The 14509-nt window shown below is 36.8% G+C and overlaps 1 protein-coding gene across 1 annotated transcript in view; it reads right to left on the reverse strand.

The window, feature by feature from the left end:
* The window catches only part of LOC107035629 (GTPase-activating Rap/Ran-GAP domain-like protein 3), a 55788-nt gene extending 43011 nt beyond the window's left edge, over positions 1 to 12777 (reverse strand). The window contains exon 1 of the mRNA XM_015253138.1: positions 12290 to 12777. Within this exon, the coding sequence (XP_015108624.1) occupies positions 12290 to 12507 (218 nt within the window). The 5' untranslated portion in view covers positions 12508 to 12777. The remainder of the gene's footprint in view (positions 1 to 12289) is intronic.
* Positions 12778 to 14509: the final 1732 nt, after the last annotated feature.

A 14509-nucleotide genomic window follows, 5' to 3' on the forward strand; every position in this document is an offset into this window, starting at 1 on the left:
CCGAGAAAAGATCCAGGAATATCCATGGCAGTAGCTCCAACCGCTCATCAAGCGAAAAAATCCAAGCTGAAAAGTCCAAGTTTACGTTAAAGCGGTCTTGACGGGAAGTTCCAATTATAAACTGTAAGTGGAGGGCGCGGTGAAGCGAGGATTATAATTGCCCGACTCGTAAAATACACTCATTCAGTTTGTTCCCTATTTTTATTATATTAAAGCCCAAATGCATTGCCAATTATATAAATTCGTTCTTTCCGCCGTCCGTCTTTAGCCTTCGTCCGGCGCACGGTTAGCGCCGCGCGGCTGGGGTAAAACGCGCGCGCTGTTGCCACCTTCGCGCTTAGCGCTATCCGCGCATTTCAAGTGTGGCAGTGAATGTAGCAACACTGTCGCTCGCGGAGTCAGCAAGGACTCACTCGGAGCGGCCGCCGCGGCGCCGTTTTTCCGTGCGTTCGACGTTCCTTTTCGTTTTTCAGCTAAACAAATTTCCCAAAAAAAAAAACGGACGACGCCAATGCTTAATAAAGGGATTGAACCTTGAGGATTGATTTTTAAGCGTCGAGAAATACGCTAAAATATTTTTAAAGAAAACTAAAACGGCGGCGCCGCGTTCTTTGAGCGAGTGATCGAGTGTTAATGTGATGAATAAAATCTCGTCTTGCTGACTTTGAAAATCGCGTTCTAACGTAAATGTAATTTTTATGCGAGTGGCCATATCATGGAAGGGACCTCCCTCCAGGGAACCATCTCAATGTGGAGTTCCATCAGACTTCTTATCGCACTATTACGCAAATGAATGAACGGAGATGTAGGGGAGAGGTACAGGCGTGTTATGAAGACTCGAATTCTTGGTAAACATCGGCGCCAACGCGGCGTCCACGGTTTGTTTGTCCCTGTTTTCGTAAAGTTTTCGGCGGTATCTGTGTCAGGATATACTGCACCCCATACCACTCTTCCTATTTTCGAATCGACTTCGGTATTTCATTGTTAATCAATGCGGGGATGAAAAATACCCGAGGGGTTTAATTAAATACCGGGGAAAAAATATTTTTGAGGTAAAGGAGATGATGTGAATTAAATACATACGGATTTTTAAAGTGAGAACATTCAAGAGGAATAAATTTTAGGATCAATTAGGATAGAGTTGATCGGGTTAAGTGGATTTTAGGAGAAATATTTCCTGGAAAAATATTCCCCAAAAACACGAATTCCCAAAATAAAATATATCACTCTTTGGACATTATTTGTTGCTCATAACTCGAAATGTTATCTAAAAGGACCAGGCGAAGTGAAAAACCAGCGAAAGATACAAATTACATGTTCTCTAATACCCCAACTCCAATAATTTTCAATTCTACGCTTCAGAGAAGATAATTGCAAATGTCGCATCCCCAACGCTTCCCCAGAATTAGAGAATGCGTTGTGTGAAAACTGGAACATGATGTCTCCAACTCCCGGATAATCCGCAAAACAGTGAAGCCGGAAAAAGAGTCATTGTGGATTATCTCGTCTAGTTTTTGTAGTCTCCCTGGAAAGGGGGAAAAAGTTGCAGTTTATAATTGGACCTGTCCGTCAAGATCCCTTTGACGAAAACTTGGACTTTTCAGCTTGAATTTTTTTCGCTTGATGTGCAGTTGGAGCCACTACCGTGGATATTCGTGGATCTTTTCTCGGGGGGATAACGAAAAAAGTTGACAAAGGATAATTTAAAAGTTTCTCGTTCAGTAATTTCATCATCGTGAAGCATGTCCTTGATAATCCAACAGTCAGCTTCACCTGCACATGGACAATCATCTTCGGAGGGAGCAGATTTTCTCGAGTGAAGAGCAGTTTTTCTCGCTCGAAAAGTTGAGGAGATTTGAGGCTGTCAGTGGTGTCATTGAGGGGACAGGAAAATTCCTGAATCTTCTTATTTTTATTATTCTTAAAAATACAGCAATGTCGTTACAACCACCTCAACTGTCATGGCGGACTTCTCATGGGCCCAGTCATGGGCGATAAATACATTAGGTTGGCGTATGCATATGATACATCTGCAGTACAACAGATGGCGCCGACGATAATTCTTCCAATTCCAATGGGTAAAGTTGATTTAATTGAATTGAAAGAGGAGAGCCACATATTGATCCTCATTTGCATCAGGTAAATATGTCACTCTATCAAAATTGGAAATATCTTGGAAGTTTTAATTGCACGCTCGCCATGATGGAATGTGTAGGTCACCATGTTTAATAGCCATGTTGTGGCGGGAAATTTGAATTTACGAGAAGCGATGAACCCCAATTTTTTTGGGTAGAAACACACGTGCATTCTATTTTGACGTTTGGATTTGAAATGGAGCGACGGCTTTATTCCGAATGAATATCGCATGATTCGACACGAATCACCTGCTCCACTTGAACTTTTGGCGGAGGCTATCGAATGAACAGATTATCCGTTTCATTGCAGAACCAATAGTCCGAAAATTCCGATGAGATATTGCTTACCACCTAACGATTAAATTTTGGAATAAATTAAATTGCAGAGGGTAATTCAAGAACCATTAGCCCCATGTTATTTATAAATAACTTGGAAGTTTTTCCTTTTCTGCGAAAAACTTCAATGAATGCAGTCCCTAAAAAAATTACCAACAACGAAACCTCGTCAACAGAACTTCATAAATTCCAGTCAAATGGAATTGCACAGTTTTTCACAATAAAAAAATTGCCTTGAGCTGTAATTTTCTTGAGAGCTATTTCATTGCAGAGACAGTCCCATTCGGATATCCACAACATGAACATGATTATCATCCTTTCCTCCTGCGTTCCAACAACAATGTTATAACGAGGTCGTGTAGTTTTACGCGTTCACTTAACCGGGCGCCATAAAACTCACAGGCGAGTTTTCCAATGGGAGAGGTAGGGTGGAGTGGAAGCACACCGGTTGGGTTCTATCATACATCCAAGCGCCAAGCACAATGTACAACCGAGGCGTACGCGACTATTTACTCTCGCATAAATGCACGTGACGGAGCATCCCAGCGTGCGCGTTTACATGGCTATTTATCCACCTTCTCTCCTCTCTTTCTCGCTCAATCCCCCTGCGTTGGCACAAAGCCTAGGGGTTAATTTACCCTCAAAGGCTGCGGCTACCGCAACACTGGAAACATGAAGAAGGGAACAGGGAAAGGAATTAACGGAAAAGTCTGAAAATTCTGCGCAGCTGAGGTTTTGGTTTATCTGGGGGAAAGAGGTTTTGGTTTTCAGGGAAAATCTCGGAATTTTAGGGGTTTCTTGTGGAAAAATGGGGGGATGTGAGAAAAGTTTTTTGTAATCAGAGGAATAAGTTGGAATTGTCAGTGATTTTTAATTAAACATTACATAATTGCCATTGAATTTTGAAGAAATTTAGGAATTTCAGAGGAATGTCAATTATTTAGGGAAATGTTGCGTGAAGAATGATGACTTATTTTAATTAAATAAACTTTACTTGAATGAAACGAATGGGTTTATTCAGATTGTTGTGAAGCTTATTCACTGTTGAGTTCAACTTTTATTCGCAATTTTATTGGCATAAAATGGAGGAGAAGAGTTTTATTTTATTCGATACTTTTTTATTAAATTAAGAACATTCTCAGAACTGCATTTCTGATTCTTCCTATTCTAAAAATAATCTATCAATGTATTTTCCAAAATACGTGTAGAATTGATAATTCCATCCTTATGAAATTCATAACTTAAATTAATGTACAATTAATTCTAAAATTCAATGTGTAAATTGAAAAACAATGTAATTCAAGAATTGTTCGCTAATGAATGGATAGAATAGAATCTTTTTTTCAAATGTAAGTATTGTTGAGCCCCATCGATCGCCATAAATTAAAATTTAACTCATCGATTAGTTCCTTTAATTTTCGAATTTTTTCGAAAATCGGTTGTTTCATGATAACTAAAAAAATGTTCTGAATTTATCGAATGATGGCTTAAAAAATTGGTTTGGATGTTCTTTTGACCGTGTTCGAAGATGAAGGCAATAGCAATAATCGTTATTTTGATTTGTTTGAAAATTTGCAAAAATTTTGTATTTTTTGATAATCAAAATTAAAAAATAGCTTAAAATATTTGTTTTAATGCCATTAAGTCGAAGTTAAAAGATGATTACGATAGCTATATTGGTTGATTTGATTTTTATGATGATTGTTGAAAATTTCGAATTTTTCCTGAATTTTCCTGAAAGAGCGCTTTCTGATGGTTTCTTCAAATGTGATGTTTCAAATTCATTCAAGTATGTATAAATAAAATTTTTCTATTAACATTTTATCGAAGGGCTGAGGGGAGCGAGAACCGTAAAAAAGGCAATCGGTTGTATAGAAAAGATAATAAGAATAATGATGATGATAACATTCAACTAAGTTAAAAATCTGACAAAATTAGTTAAAAAGAAATCTGATTCAATCTAATAAAATGAAATAAACAAGGAATCACGCATGGCAGAAGGAAATGATATGCAAAATACCCATTCGTTAATTACAAACCGCTTGTTAATTTCAAAAACATTATTAAAAAAACTGGGGACAATTTACCTAGATTTTTCATTCGAAAATTGAGCAAAAATTTTCTTTTTCTAAGAATAATGCATGCTAGTAGCTCTGAAAGCCAGGAACTTTATCCGCAGCATATCGCTGAAAATTTTAAAAGCCAGGAAGTTCAGTTTGTGAATTTAGATAACGTGCTTTAAAAAAAAACTCGCGGAAACGGAGGCACTCTCAGCTGTAGCTGTTATTCACCCACTGGACGTATTCCGGGTGACCCCAAATACCGGCTTTTTAATCACGGCCTCATTCCTATCTCCCGCGTTATTTGCAAGAAAGCGAAAAAAATGGGGGGAAGGAGAGTTCCCCGCATTCCCCCGACAGTGCCATCAGTGTCGTTGTCGCTCCGGGCTTCGGGGGGTGGAGAGAAGTCCTTTCTGTTTTCTCCTTTAATTCACTCTTTCGCCTTCTCGATATTGCGAGGCTCTTTTTATTATTTGCTAATGCCTTTGAAGAGGACTCGCAGCCCTGGGAAATTTCGTTTCTCGGTTCTGTGATGCTCTCCCGCTCACTGTGTTTCATCGTACTCATAAAAATGTAATTTGAGGAGGACTGGTGGGGACCAGCGGGGAATAACGCGTGCGGAGGGGTCGAGGGCGTTTCGAATGTTACATCCGCAAAATCGATAGTTTGTTTCGAATGCGGGCCATCCGGATGACGTGAGTGGGGGGCTCGTGCCTTAGAGGATGCGGCGAAACAGCTGTGGGGAACACAGTTTTTCGGAGGGCAATATTTATTTTAGGGCGTGGGGAACACAATCGAGAGGAAATCTCGGGCGTAATTCAGGAAAAGTTACTGAAAAGTGGATTTTTCAGGCAAATTTGTACCGAGTGATTGGAGTTTTTACGACTGTGTTAGGGGAAGATTGAAAATTTATAGACAGTTGAGTAGTATTTTAAGGAGAATAACTTTTTATTCGATGCGGAGGGACAACATCATGAAATTTCTAATTTTCCTGAAAATCTCATGAATTTTTCTTTTTACGGAAGACGCTACCTCGCTATTAATTTACAAGAAACTTTTACTGGAAAAATTGGATAGTCCAGAGTGGGATGAAAAATCATGGAAAATCATGAAATTTCAAATGTTACTGAAAATTTCAGGAATTTTTTTATTTTTAAGCCGCAGAAAGACGAGTATTCCCGAAATTATGCGGAATTTTCAATTACTCGAAATGTCAAAAATATATTTCCCTGAATTTTATTGATTTCTATTGATTTCCAGGGAATAATTGAACCGGCACTTTCAGTTTTCATTGATTTTTCCGTAAAGTTTGGAATTTTTAATTAAGAAATTCGTTGAAATTTCAATCGGACTATGATATCGTAAATATTTTGAAGAAGTGCACGAGAAATTTTAGCCAAAAATTTTTTTAAGAAGAGATTAAAAGGTCTCAAGCATGAAAAAATTTTTTTATTCGAAACTACTCACAAAATCTAGTTAAATTACAGTACTCGTGGAGAATTTCTATCTGAAATATTGTCATTTTACTACATTATAATAATTAACCAGCAATTGAGAAGAGTAGTGATATTTAATTCGTTCTGGAGAGGGAAAAAAATTAAATTTCAGTTTTTTCGGAATGAAAACATGAATATTGAGTACTAAATTACCCTAAATTTCTAATTAATTAAAAATTCATGAATACCTTTATCTCAATTTTCTTAGCTTCTATCAATTTTCCCGGAATAATTGAGCTGACTTTACAATCTTCATTGATTTTCCCCTAAAATTTGAAACTTTCAATGACAAAAATTCCTTGAAATTTCAGTGGAACTATAACATGACAACAATTCCCAAGAATTGTACCGAAATTTCAATACTTCCGAAGAATTTTCACCGGAAAAATATTTTTCAGTGGACTATCCAAAATAGCGAACCATTCCCAAGACCTTTTTATAAATAATCCAAAATGATTTGAAATAAAATTGAAACAACATCAGTTTCTTTAATTTTCAAATTCACAAAATAAAAAAATTTCGTTCAGTAACTTCAAAACTACCGGGGCAGAACGGGCGATCCTGTTTCGAAATAAACTAGAAAATTTGCCTTCACAATATTTTTCAACCCACAAAGGAATTTTTACTTGAGAAAAAATATTTCGTATTGGTATTTCAAGAACTATATTTATACCTCGAGTTTGATTAGCTCCCCTTGTGAAAAAAAATCTAGTCCACGATGCACATATGATCGGCAACTGAAAATAAAGCGCGGAATAGTTGACCGCTTTATTTTTTCAATTTTTGTATCAAGGGAGAAAAACTCCCCTCTGTTTTTGTATAAAAGAAAAACTATTGTTGAGCCGAGAGGGACGGAGGCGATCGCTCCGGCCGATTGGCTCACGCTCGATCGAGCGTGATCGAGATCGATCGACGGGGTACAAAAGAAAGCGTGTGTATGCGCTGGCCTCACTGCCATCGGTGTGAATATTCACCAAAGTGGTTTAATTATAAAAGTGTTGGCCGATATGTTGGAGCTGACTGGTGTAATCCTGTCACGTTTGTTGATATTATTCAATTTGTTGGAGTACGGTTTTTGTGTTTTCACTGGGCGGAGGTCTGACGTCTTTTTGGATTTTTTCCGAGAGATTTGTATCGATGTTTTCGGATCAGTGGAGGGTGCATCGAACAATTGGGTTTGTTAATTCAACTGATGTTTCTGTTTTGGGAATGAGTCGTCAAATTTCGCAGCAAAACCTACAGAAAATTCCGTTATTTTTTCGCCGATTCTATTAAATAATTCCGCAACTTTACTGCGTGGTTTTTTATAGAAAATTCTCAATAGAATTGAAAATTTGATCTTTCTATACAAATTTTTTTATTGAAACATTTTCTGTAGGAATTCTTCGATACGAATTTTCAATTTTTTTCGCTCTATTCTTTTTCGTTAACAAAATCAAATAAAAAACTCGTCTATTACAGTTAGAAAAAACATTTGTTTAAAGATTTTACAGCCGTGAAACCGATGCATTTGAATAAAATATAAATCTTCATTTGGAATTTTTAAATTCGTTACAACAATAATTTTTTCGCAATGTTTTAATTATGTGGAACGAGTAATCCATTAATTTCAAATGGATTCGTTGGTTTGGTTGTCTAAATAATTATCCAATTCTCAACTAATATTGTTTATTTGTATCGAGGAATTATTCGTTCACATTTAAAAAACTAACGAAATGAACAAAATACAAAAAAAGTAATTTTTTGAAATAAAATGTTCTGTTATTGAGAACTCTCATCACTTGTCCATTCAATTAATGAATAAACGTTTGTAATTACAAGGGAATTGTCAAAAAAATAATAGCTACGGTAACAATAAACATCGTAGATTCAACTATTACATTAAAGTGAAAATTCCATCATAATGTTGATGACACTCTTTGACACAGTAAATCAAACGATGAATCCTAGTTTAATCTCCAAAGTTTATTGTTACTGTAAATATAATTTCTTTGACAATTCCCTTGTAGTGAAAATTACCACTGAAATTTTTCTCAGTGCATTATAAAAGCAAGAAAAGCCCGAAGTCAAAGAAGAAACGCAGAGCCAAAGAGCCCATAACTTCCCAAAGTAAAACCCCTCGAAATTCGATGAAAACGATTACTCGGAGTCGACCTCAACCGCGAATGCTCATTGTGCATTACAGCTGAACCTATTAAAACTGCTTATTTCGCGATGTGCTTTCAGGGCTTTTAATATACTTATGAACTCCAACTTAACTACAGACCACAATCAGCTGCAGTTTACGAGGACAAAGGGCTTTTTTCCCGCTCTCGGATGCAGTGAGGGGCTGAATTAAGACGCCCACAGGGGAGTGTATCGATCAAAGGAAATCTACAGAAAGAATTGGTGGGGAAAAAAATGTGAGAAGATACGATTGAATCACGGGAGAGGAACAGCCCATAATTGACAGTGTTAATTGAATGAATCGAGTGATGATTGCGTAAGAGAATGGCTTTTGCGTTCACCGGAGCGTGCTAGATTACTTTATTCGACCCAGGAGACACTGGTGCAATGATGGAAATCGATCAATTACCAGTGATCGCACTGTATACACGGGAATCCACCCATGTTGACGGGCTCGGTTACCACAAATGGCTCGGTGATGAGTCGAATTGTTTTTAATTATTACAACTGTTGGTAATTGGGGGGATAATGCGATAAATATTTGTTTGTATTTAACAAAATAAAATAAAATAAAATAAAATAAAATAAAATAGAATAAAATAAAATAAAATAAAATAAAATAAAATAAAATAAAATAAAGTAAAATAAAATAAAATAAAATAAAATGAATACCCGAATAAATAAAACGCATTCTTTTCGTGATAAGAAACTATTCTTATATTATTTTTCCTGAAATTCATATTTTTAAAAATAAAAAAGTTGAACAAAACGGTAAAAGAAATTTTTTTGAGAGTAGGGCTTGTTCCACTTTTATATTCTCTATTGTGTGGGGTTCAATCACAAGTGGGGATTTCTCATCGCTCCGGTACACATTATCTTGGATTTAATTAAGAGGGGATTCATCGACACTTTATTCAAGATAATGAGACACTCCGGTACGAGAGTAAGTTACGTGATCGAGTGTCTGTTTGTTGAGGAATTTTCGTCTGTAATCGAATAAATTGATGTCTGTTTTTGTCGGAATGATGAGGACTGGGGAATCTGGGCGATTGTTCTAAGAGATACTCTTCATTTGAAATTGTTTTATTCATTTTAACAATTTTTTTTTCTTTCTCATTGTATTTTATACTCTTATTTATTAACATTAATAATTATTTCATTATTCATTCGAAAAAAAGAACGACCAAATAAATTGTTTTCCATATTTTTCATTGCGTGAAGTGAATAATTCATTTATTTCGAATAAGTTCTATATTAAAATTAAATAAACGATTCATTAGATCTGAATAATAAATTCTGTTTATGATTTAAACAACTATTTTATTTCCAACTAGCAAAATATTCATTCGGATCAAGTAAATATTTGTTTCCCTCGGAAAAAATGAAGACTTTTGGAGGAAAATAAAAAACTTCATCATGAGCTATTTGAAAAAACTCATTACGTCGATTCCAATTAATTTTATTTTCTTCAACTAAATTATTTCTCCAGGTATGTGCAGTGTCAATGCGTGGGAAGTATTCGATATGCATGGGGTATGACGATACATTCGATTCTTCCAGTCTCTGGTGTCTCCCGAGATTTTTATTTTCAGCTTTAGGTTATTTCGAGAATTTTGAATTGATCGAATTCCATCGTCACGGGGTGAGTTTAATGTCGTCAACGTTGATTGATCATCGTGCGAATTTTTAACGGTTATACCGTGTATTAAAATGTCAGGGTGTTATGTCGGGAACGATAACGTTGATAAATTGAGGTTCAACATGTGGAATTTTCGAGAAATTTATTTTGTATTGAGGGATATAATTCATCATTTTGCATGATCGACGAGAATAATTTCATGATTTTGTCGCCGGGATGGATATGACGTCCTAATAATTTTCTGGGCATGAGATTGATCATTTTATTTGAGAAACAATTCACTGAATTTTAAATGCGGAAGGAGTTTTCCTATTCTCCTCTGAAATCACTCGATAAATTGAAATAGATGTGAAAAATCCACTCACTTCGTTTCCCATTTCATTCCGGATCGACGGATTCGCATAAAAATAAATGAACACCCCGTGTTTATCGTACACAAATATTAGGAAATATTCTCCTCGATTATTTCAAAATTTAAATCACCCGCGATACGGGCGAGGTATTCTCCCGTCCATAAATTTTTGAACAAACGAACAGTGCATCGAGGCACTCAACAATTCTCTATTCTTTCGCTCAACCGCAAATTTCATGAATATTTGATGGCTCATACTCAAACAATATTATTCATCCCTTCTTTGAATTGCGGCTGTCGGCTCATTTTCACGTGCTCGGAGAGAAATATTCAGTAAAAATTACGCAACAATTCACGAAATCGCAATGGGGAATCGTTTTCCGGCAATTTTTATAGGAATCGAAGAGAAGAAATCTGAAACGTACAGGGAATTTTCAGGTTCATCACCGAACAAAGTACGAAATCGTCACGTAATTTTTCCCGAAGAAGTAGCGGAGGATGGGGCAAAACGGCCCCCCTTCAATCGTCAATATTTTCTGATTCAATAATCCGATTGGGATGAGTTAGAGCTCGTTTTGAAGAATGAAAAATTATCTTCAAAATGAAGTTGAAACTGGGAATTTTCACAATGTCATTCACAAGTTATTGACAATTGAAGGGGGGCCGTTTTGCCCCACCCTCCCCTAAAATCTTACAGAAACTTGCCGACTTATTATGCCTCCAAAATAAAAAATTCTTGAACGTTCAACAATTTTTATGAAGCTGGTGACTTATTTCTACGTTCCGTTCCGTAAAATTTCTCAATCGTTGGGGAAAAATTACGGAACGACTTGTTGTCCCCACAGCGGTGAATCATCAGACGGCTGGTTAATCTTTACGGAACAAATCGGAGAATTTACGTGGCGATTCGTACAATTTCAGTTCGGCCTCACACTTTTTATTGAATTTTACTTCGCTCGCGGATTACGTTTCGAAACGTAATTTTTACGTTCTTGCCTGATAATTGTTATTGAATTTTTCTCTCCGTGTGCATTTATGAATAAAACAAATTTTTATTCAGTCAGTGTGAAAAATATCGTCACAGTTTTTTCCACTCGAAAATTTTTTTCAAATAATTTATCTTTATTTTTACTTATTGAGCATCGGAAAAAATCTCGAGGAGTCGAAGGAAAATACCAACATTTTTATGAGAACTCCAAAGAAGGCCTCATAAAAAATCCCCCGTCGCCCTATCACATTTTCAAACCCCTGAGAATCGAATTCACTCCGCTATTTTCACAGTTTTCCCTCAAAAGGATTTCCAAAGAAATTTAAAGGACCTCGAAATTTTGGAAGACAAAAATTTCTCCAGTTGCATAAATTTTTCTGACTTCCATTCCGTAAATTTTCAGCAATCGAACAGTGCATCGAGGCCCTCAACAATTCCCTATTCATTCGCTCAACCGCAATTTCATGAATACTTGATGGCTCTTCCTCAAACAATATTATTCATCCCTTTTTCCAATTTTGACTATGCATTCATAAATAAAAAAATTGTTATTCAATCGGTATAAAAGGTATCGTAGAATTTTTATCACTCAAAATATTTTTTGAAACAATTTCTTTTCATTTTTATTTGTTGAGCATTGGAAAAAATCTCAAAATCGAACTTCCATTTACAGTTCGATTAAATTGTCCACAAAAACCTTAATTTTAAATGACAAAATTCCTTTCAACTTCCTATAGAATTCACACACAAAAAAATTTCTTGAAAAAAACTCCTTTTTCCATCAATTTTCGCTCAGTACAAAGTAACAAATCCAATTCACTATTCTCCACTATTTTCGCACACTTCCCTGGAAAAAATTCCCAACAAATTCAAAGGACCTCCAAAATTTAACCATCAGAAAGACGAAAATTTCTCAATTACCCCAAACTTTCAATCAAAAGAAGAATTTTCCGTACATCTATCACCTTCCATAAACCATTTCCCCCGAATCCCGCGGTTTCCACTTCATAATTCCCCCTCTCACAAAACCCCAAAACCGAAATTCATTGAAATTACCAATAAATCACTCTCCAAAAACTTCCCCTCTCAAAACCAAAAAAATAACCATCAAACTCACCTGGAAGTCCACGGCAAGACCTTGCTCCCCTCGAAGCTGATGGACCTCAACTCGTACTTGGAGCGATGTCTCAGCGGCGACCCCGGACCCGTAGAATTCCCCCCATACAGAAAACTCTTAACTGTCTTGACACTCGGACTTGGAGTGAGTGCGTAACGTCGCGCCGGTGTTGGATTATCCCGCGCGCATTGATTCGGCGTCTTCCTCATAGAGCTCATCCCTCCGTTTTATTCCCTCCGAAAGCTCAATGTCGTCGGCACGAGTTCACGCGATCCATGTTCCTCGCCAAATCCGGGTGAGTAACAGGTAGTCGAATCTGTACATGAGGCCCCGGGCCAAGCCTCTCACCCCCGATGTAACCGAAAGCCCATGAAAAATAGTCATCATCACCTCACAAAATCATTTCCACTGATACCCAACAGTTGATGACTCTCCGTTATGAGATGCTCCCGAACTCTCGACACTCGTGCAGAAACTGAAAATGCAGGTGTAACTATAACCGGCATGCCACCTTCCCACGAGCGTCAGAGACAACCCCACCATCAGACCACCCCGTTTGCGCTTCCTCCAGCCGCACTCGTGCGTTTACCTTGAGCCGGCATCACCCTCTCCCACCCGGCATTCACACCCGGTACGTGTGTCGCTGCGCAGATATCCCGACGGGTTTTTTTTTTCCAAAGTGTCTGATGCAGGGGGAGGAAGACACGTGACTGCTCGATTTCACGGAGACACCGGTTATCGGATGGGGTTTGGGGTGGGCTTTCATCGGTGGAGAAAGTCTTGATGTACAGAAGCTCTTCATCCCCTCGGTCGCCGTCGCCCGCGGGATCGATGTGCGCAAGCGTTGATCTTCTCTTTAGACTTCGGACACTTGTCTCGGTGGCTCGGTCCTCTTTCTACGCCACATCGGGGAGATTCATGGGACCACATCAGAGAATCCGGAAACTGTTTTTGGAGGTGTAGACCGACTGACGCCGAGTCTTGGGGGGAGGGGGGGTTTTTGGGGGGCGGGAGGGTTCGGGATTGATGCGGGAGGGGAGCTCGGGGAGAAACGAAGATAATGATTTTAGGAAACTCAGATATCCGGAGGAATGACAGGTTTTGGTGGAGGGAATATTTTTGTTTCATATTTTTGGTTTCATTTCGATTTTTGCGGGGGGAAATGATGAATTCGTATAGTTAGTCTGATGGATATGGAGTGAATATTTCAGTAAATATTTTACTTCATTCAATTTTGAATGGAGTGAATATTTCACTGAAATTTTATTTTATTTTATTTGAATTCGAAATAAATTCAAATGGAATAAATATGGTACCATGAATTGTAAACACATTTCTTGGATACTTTTATTGAGTGGCTGTTCCACAGGAATTTTAATGCATTTCATTATTGAAAATTAAAAATTAGATGTAAAAATTGATAGAAACAGGGAATTTCAATTTAATTATTCAATGAAAATGAAGAAAATTCAGGAGAATATATCCTCGAATTTTGGGAAGTTCATAGAGAAACAAAGTTAATGATTTTATAAAACTCATTGCCGGAGTCCGATGAGTTGTAAGGGAGGAAATCTTTTTATTTCATATTTTTGGTTTCATTTCGATTTTTGCGGGGGGAAATGATGAACTCGTATAGTTAGTCTGATGGATATCGAGTGAATATTTCAGTAAATATTTTACTTCATTCAATTTTGAATGGAGTGAATACTTCACTGAAATTTTATTTTATTTTATTTGAATTCGAAATAAATTCAAATGGAATAAATATGCTACCATGAATTGTAAACACATTTCTTGGATACTTTTATTGAGTGGCTGTTCCGCAGGAATTTTAATGCATTTCATTATTGAAAATTAAAAATTAGATGTAAAAATTGATAGAAACAGGGAATTTCAATTTAATTATTCAATGAAAATGAAGAAAATTCAGGAGAATATATCCTCGAATTTTGGGAAGTTCATAGAGAAACAAAGTTAATGATTTTATAAAACTCATTGCCGGAGTCCGATGAGTTTTAAGGGAGGAAATCTTTTTATTTCATATTTTTGGTTTCATTTCGATTTTTGCGGGGGGAAATGATGAACTCTTATAGTTAGTCTGATGGATACGGAGTGAATATTTCAGTAAATATTTTACGCCATTCAATTTTGAATTCTACTGAAATATTCACTTAATTAGAAATTTAATTTTATTTCATTCAAATTCAAAATAAATGAAAT

The sequence above is a fragment of the Diachasma alloeum genome, unplaced genomic scaffold, assembly GCF_001412515.2.
Source record: "Diachasma alloeum isolate Michigan unplaced genomic scaffold, Dall2.0 Dall_scaffold_00199, whole genome shotgun sequence".
In the NCBI taxonomy this organism is placed as follows: domain Eukaryota; kingdom Metazoa; phylum Arthropoda; class Insecta; order Hymenoptera; family Braconidae; genus Diachasma; species Diachasma alloeum.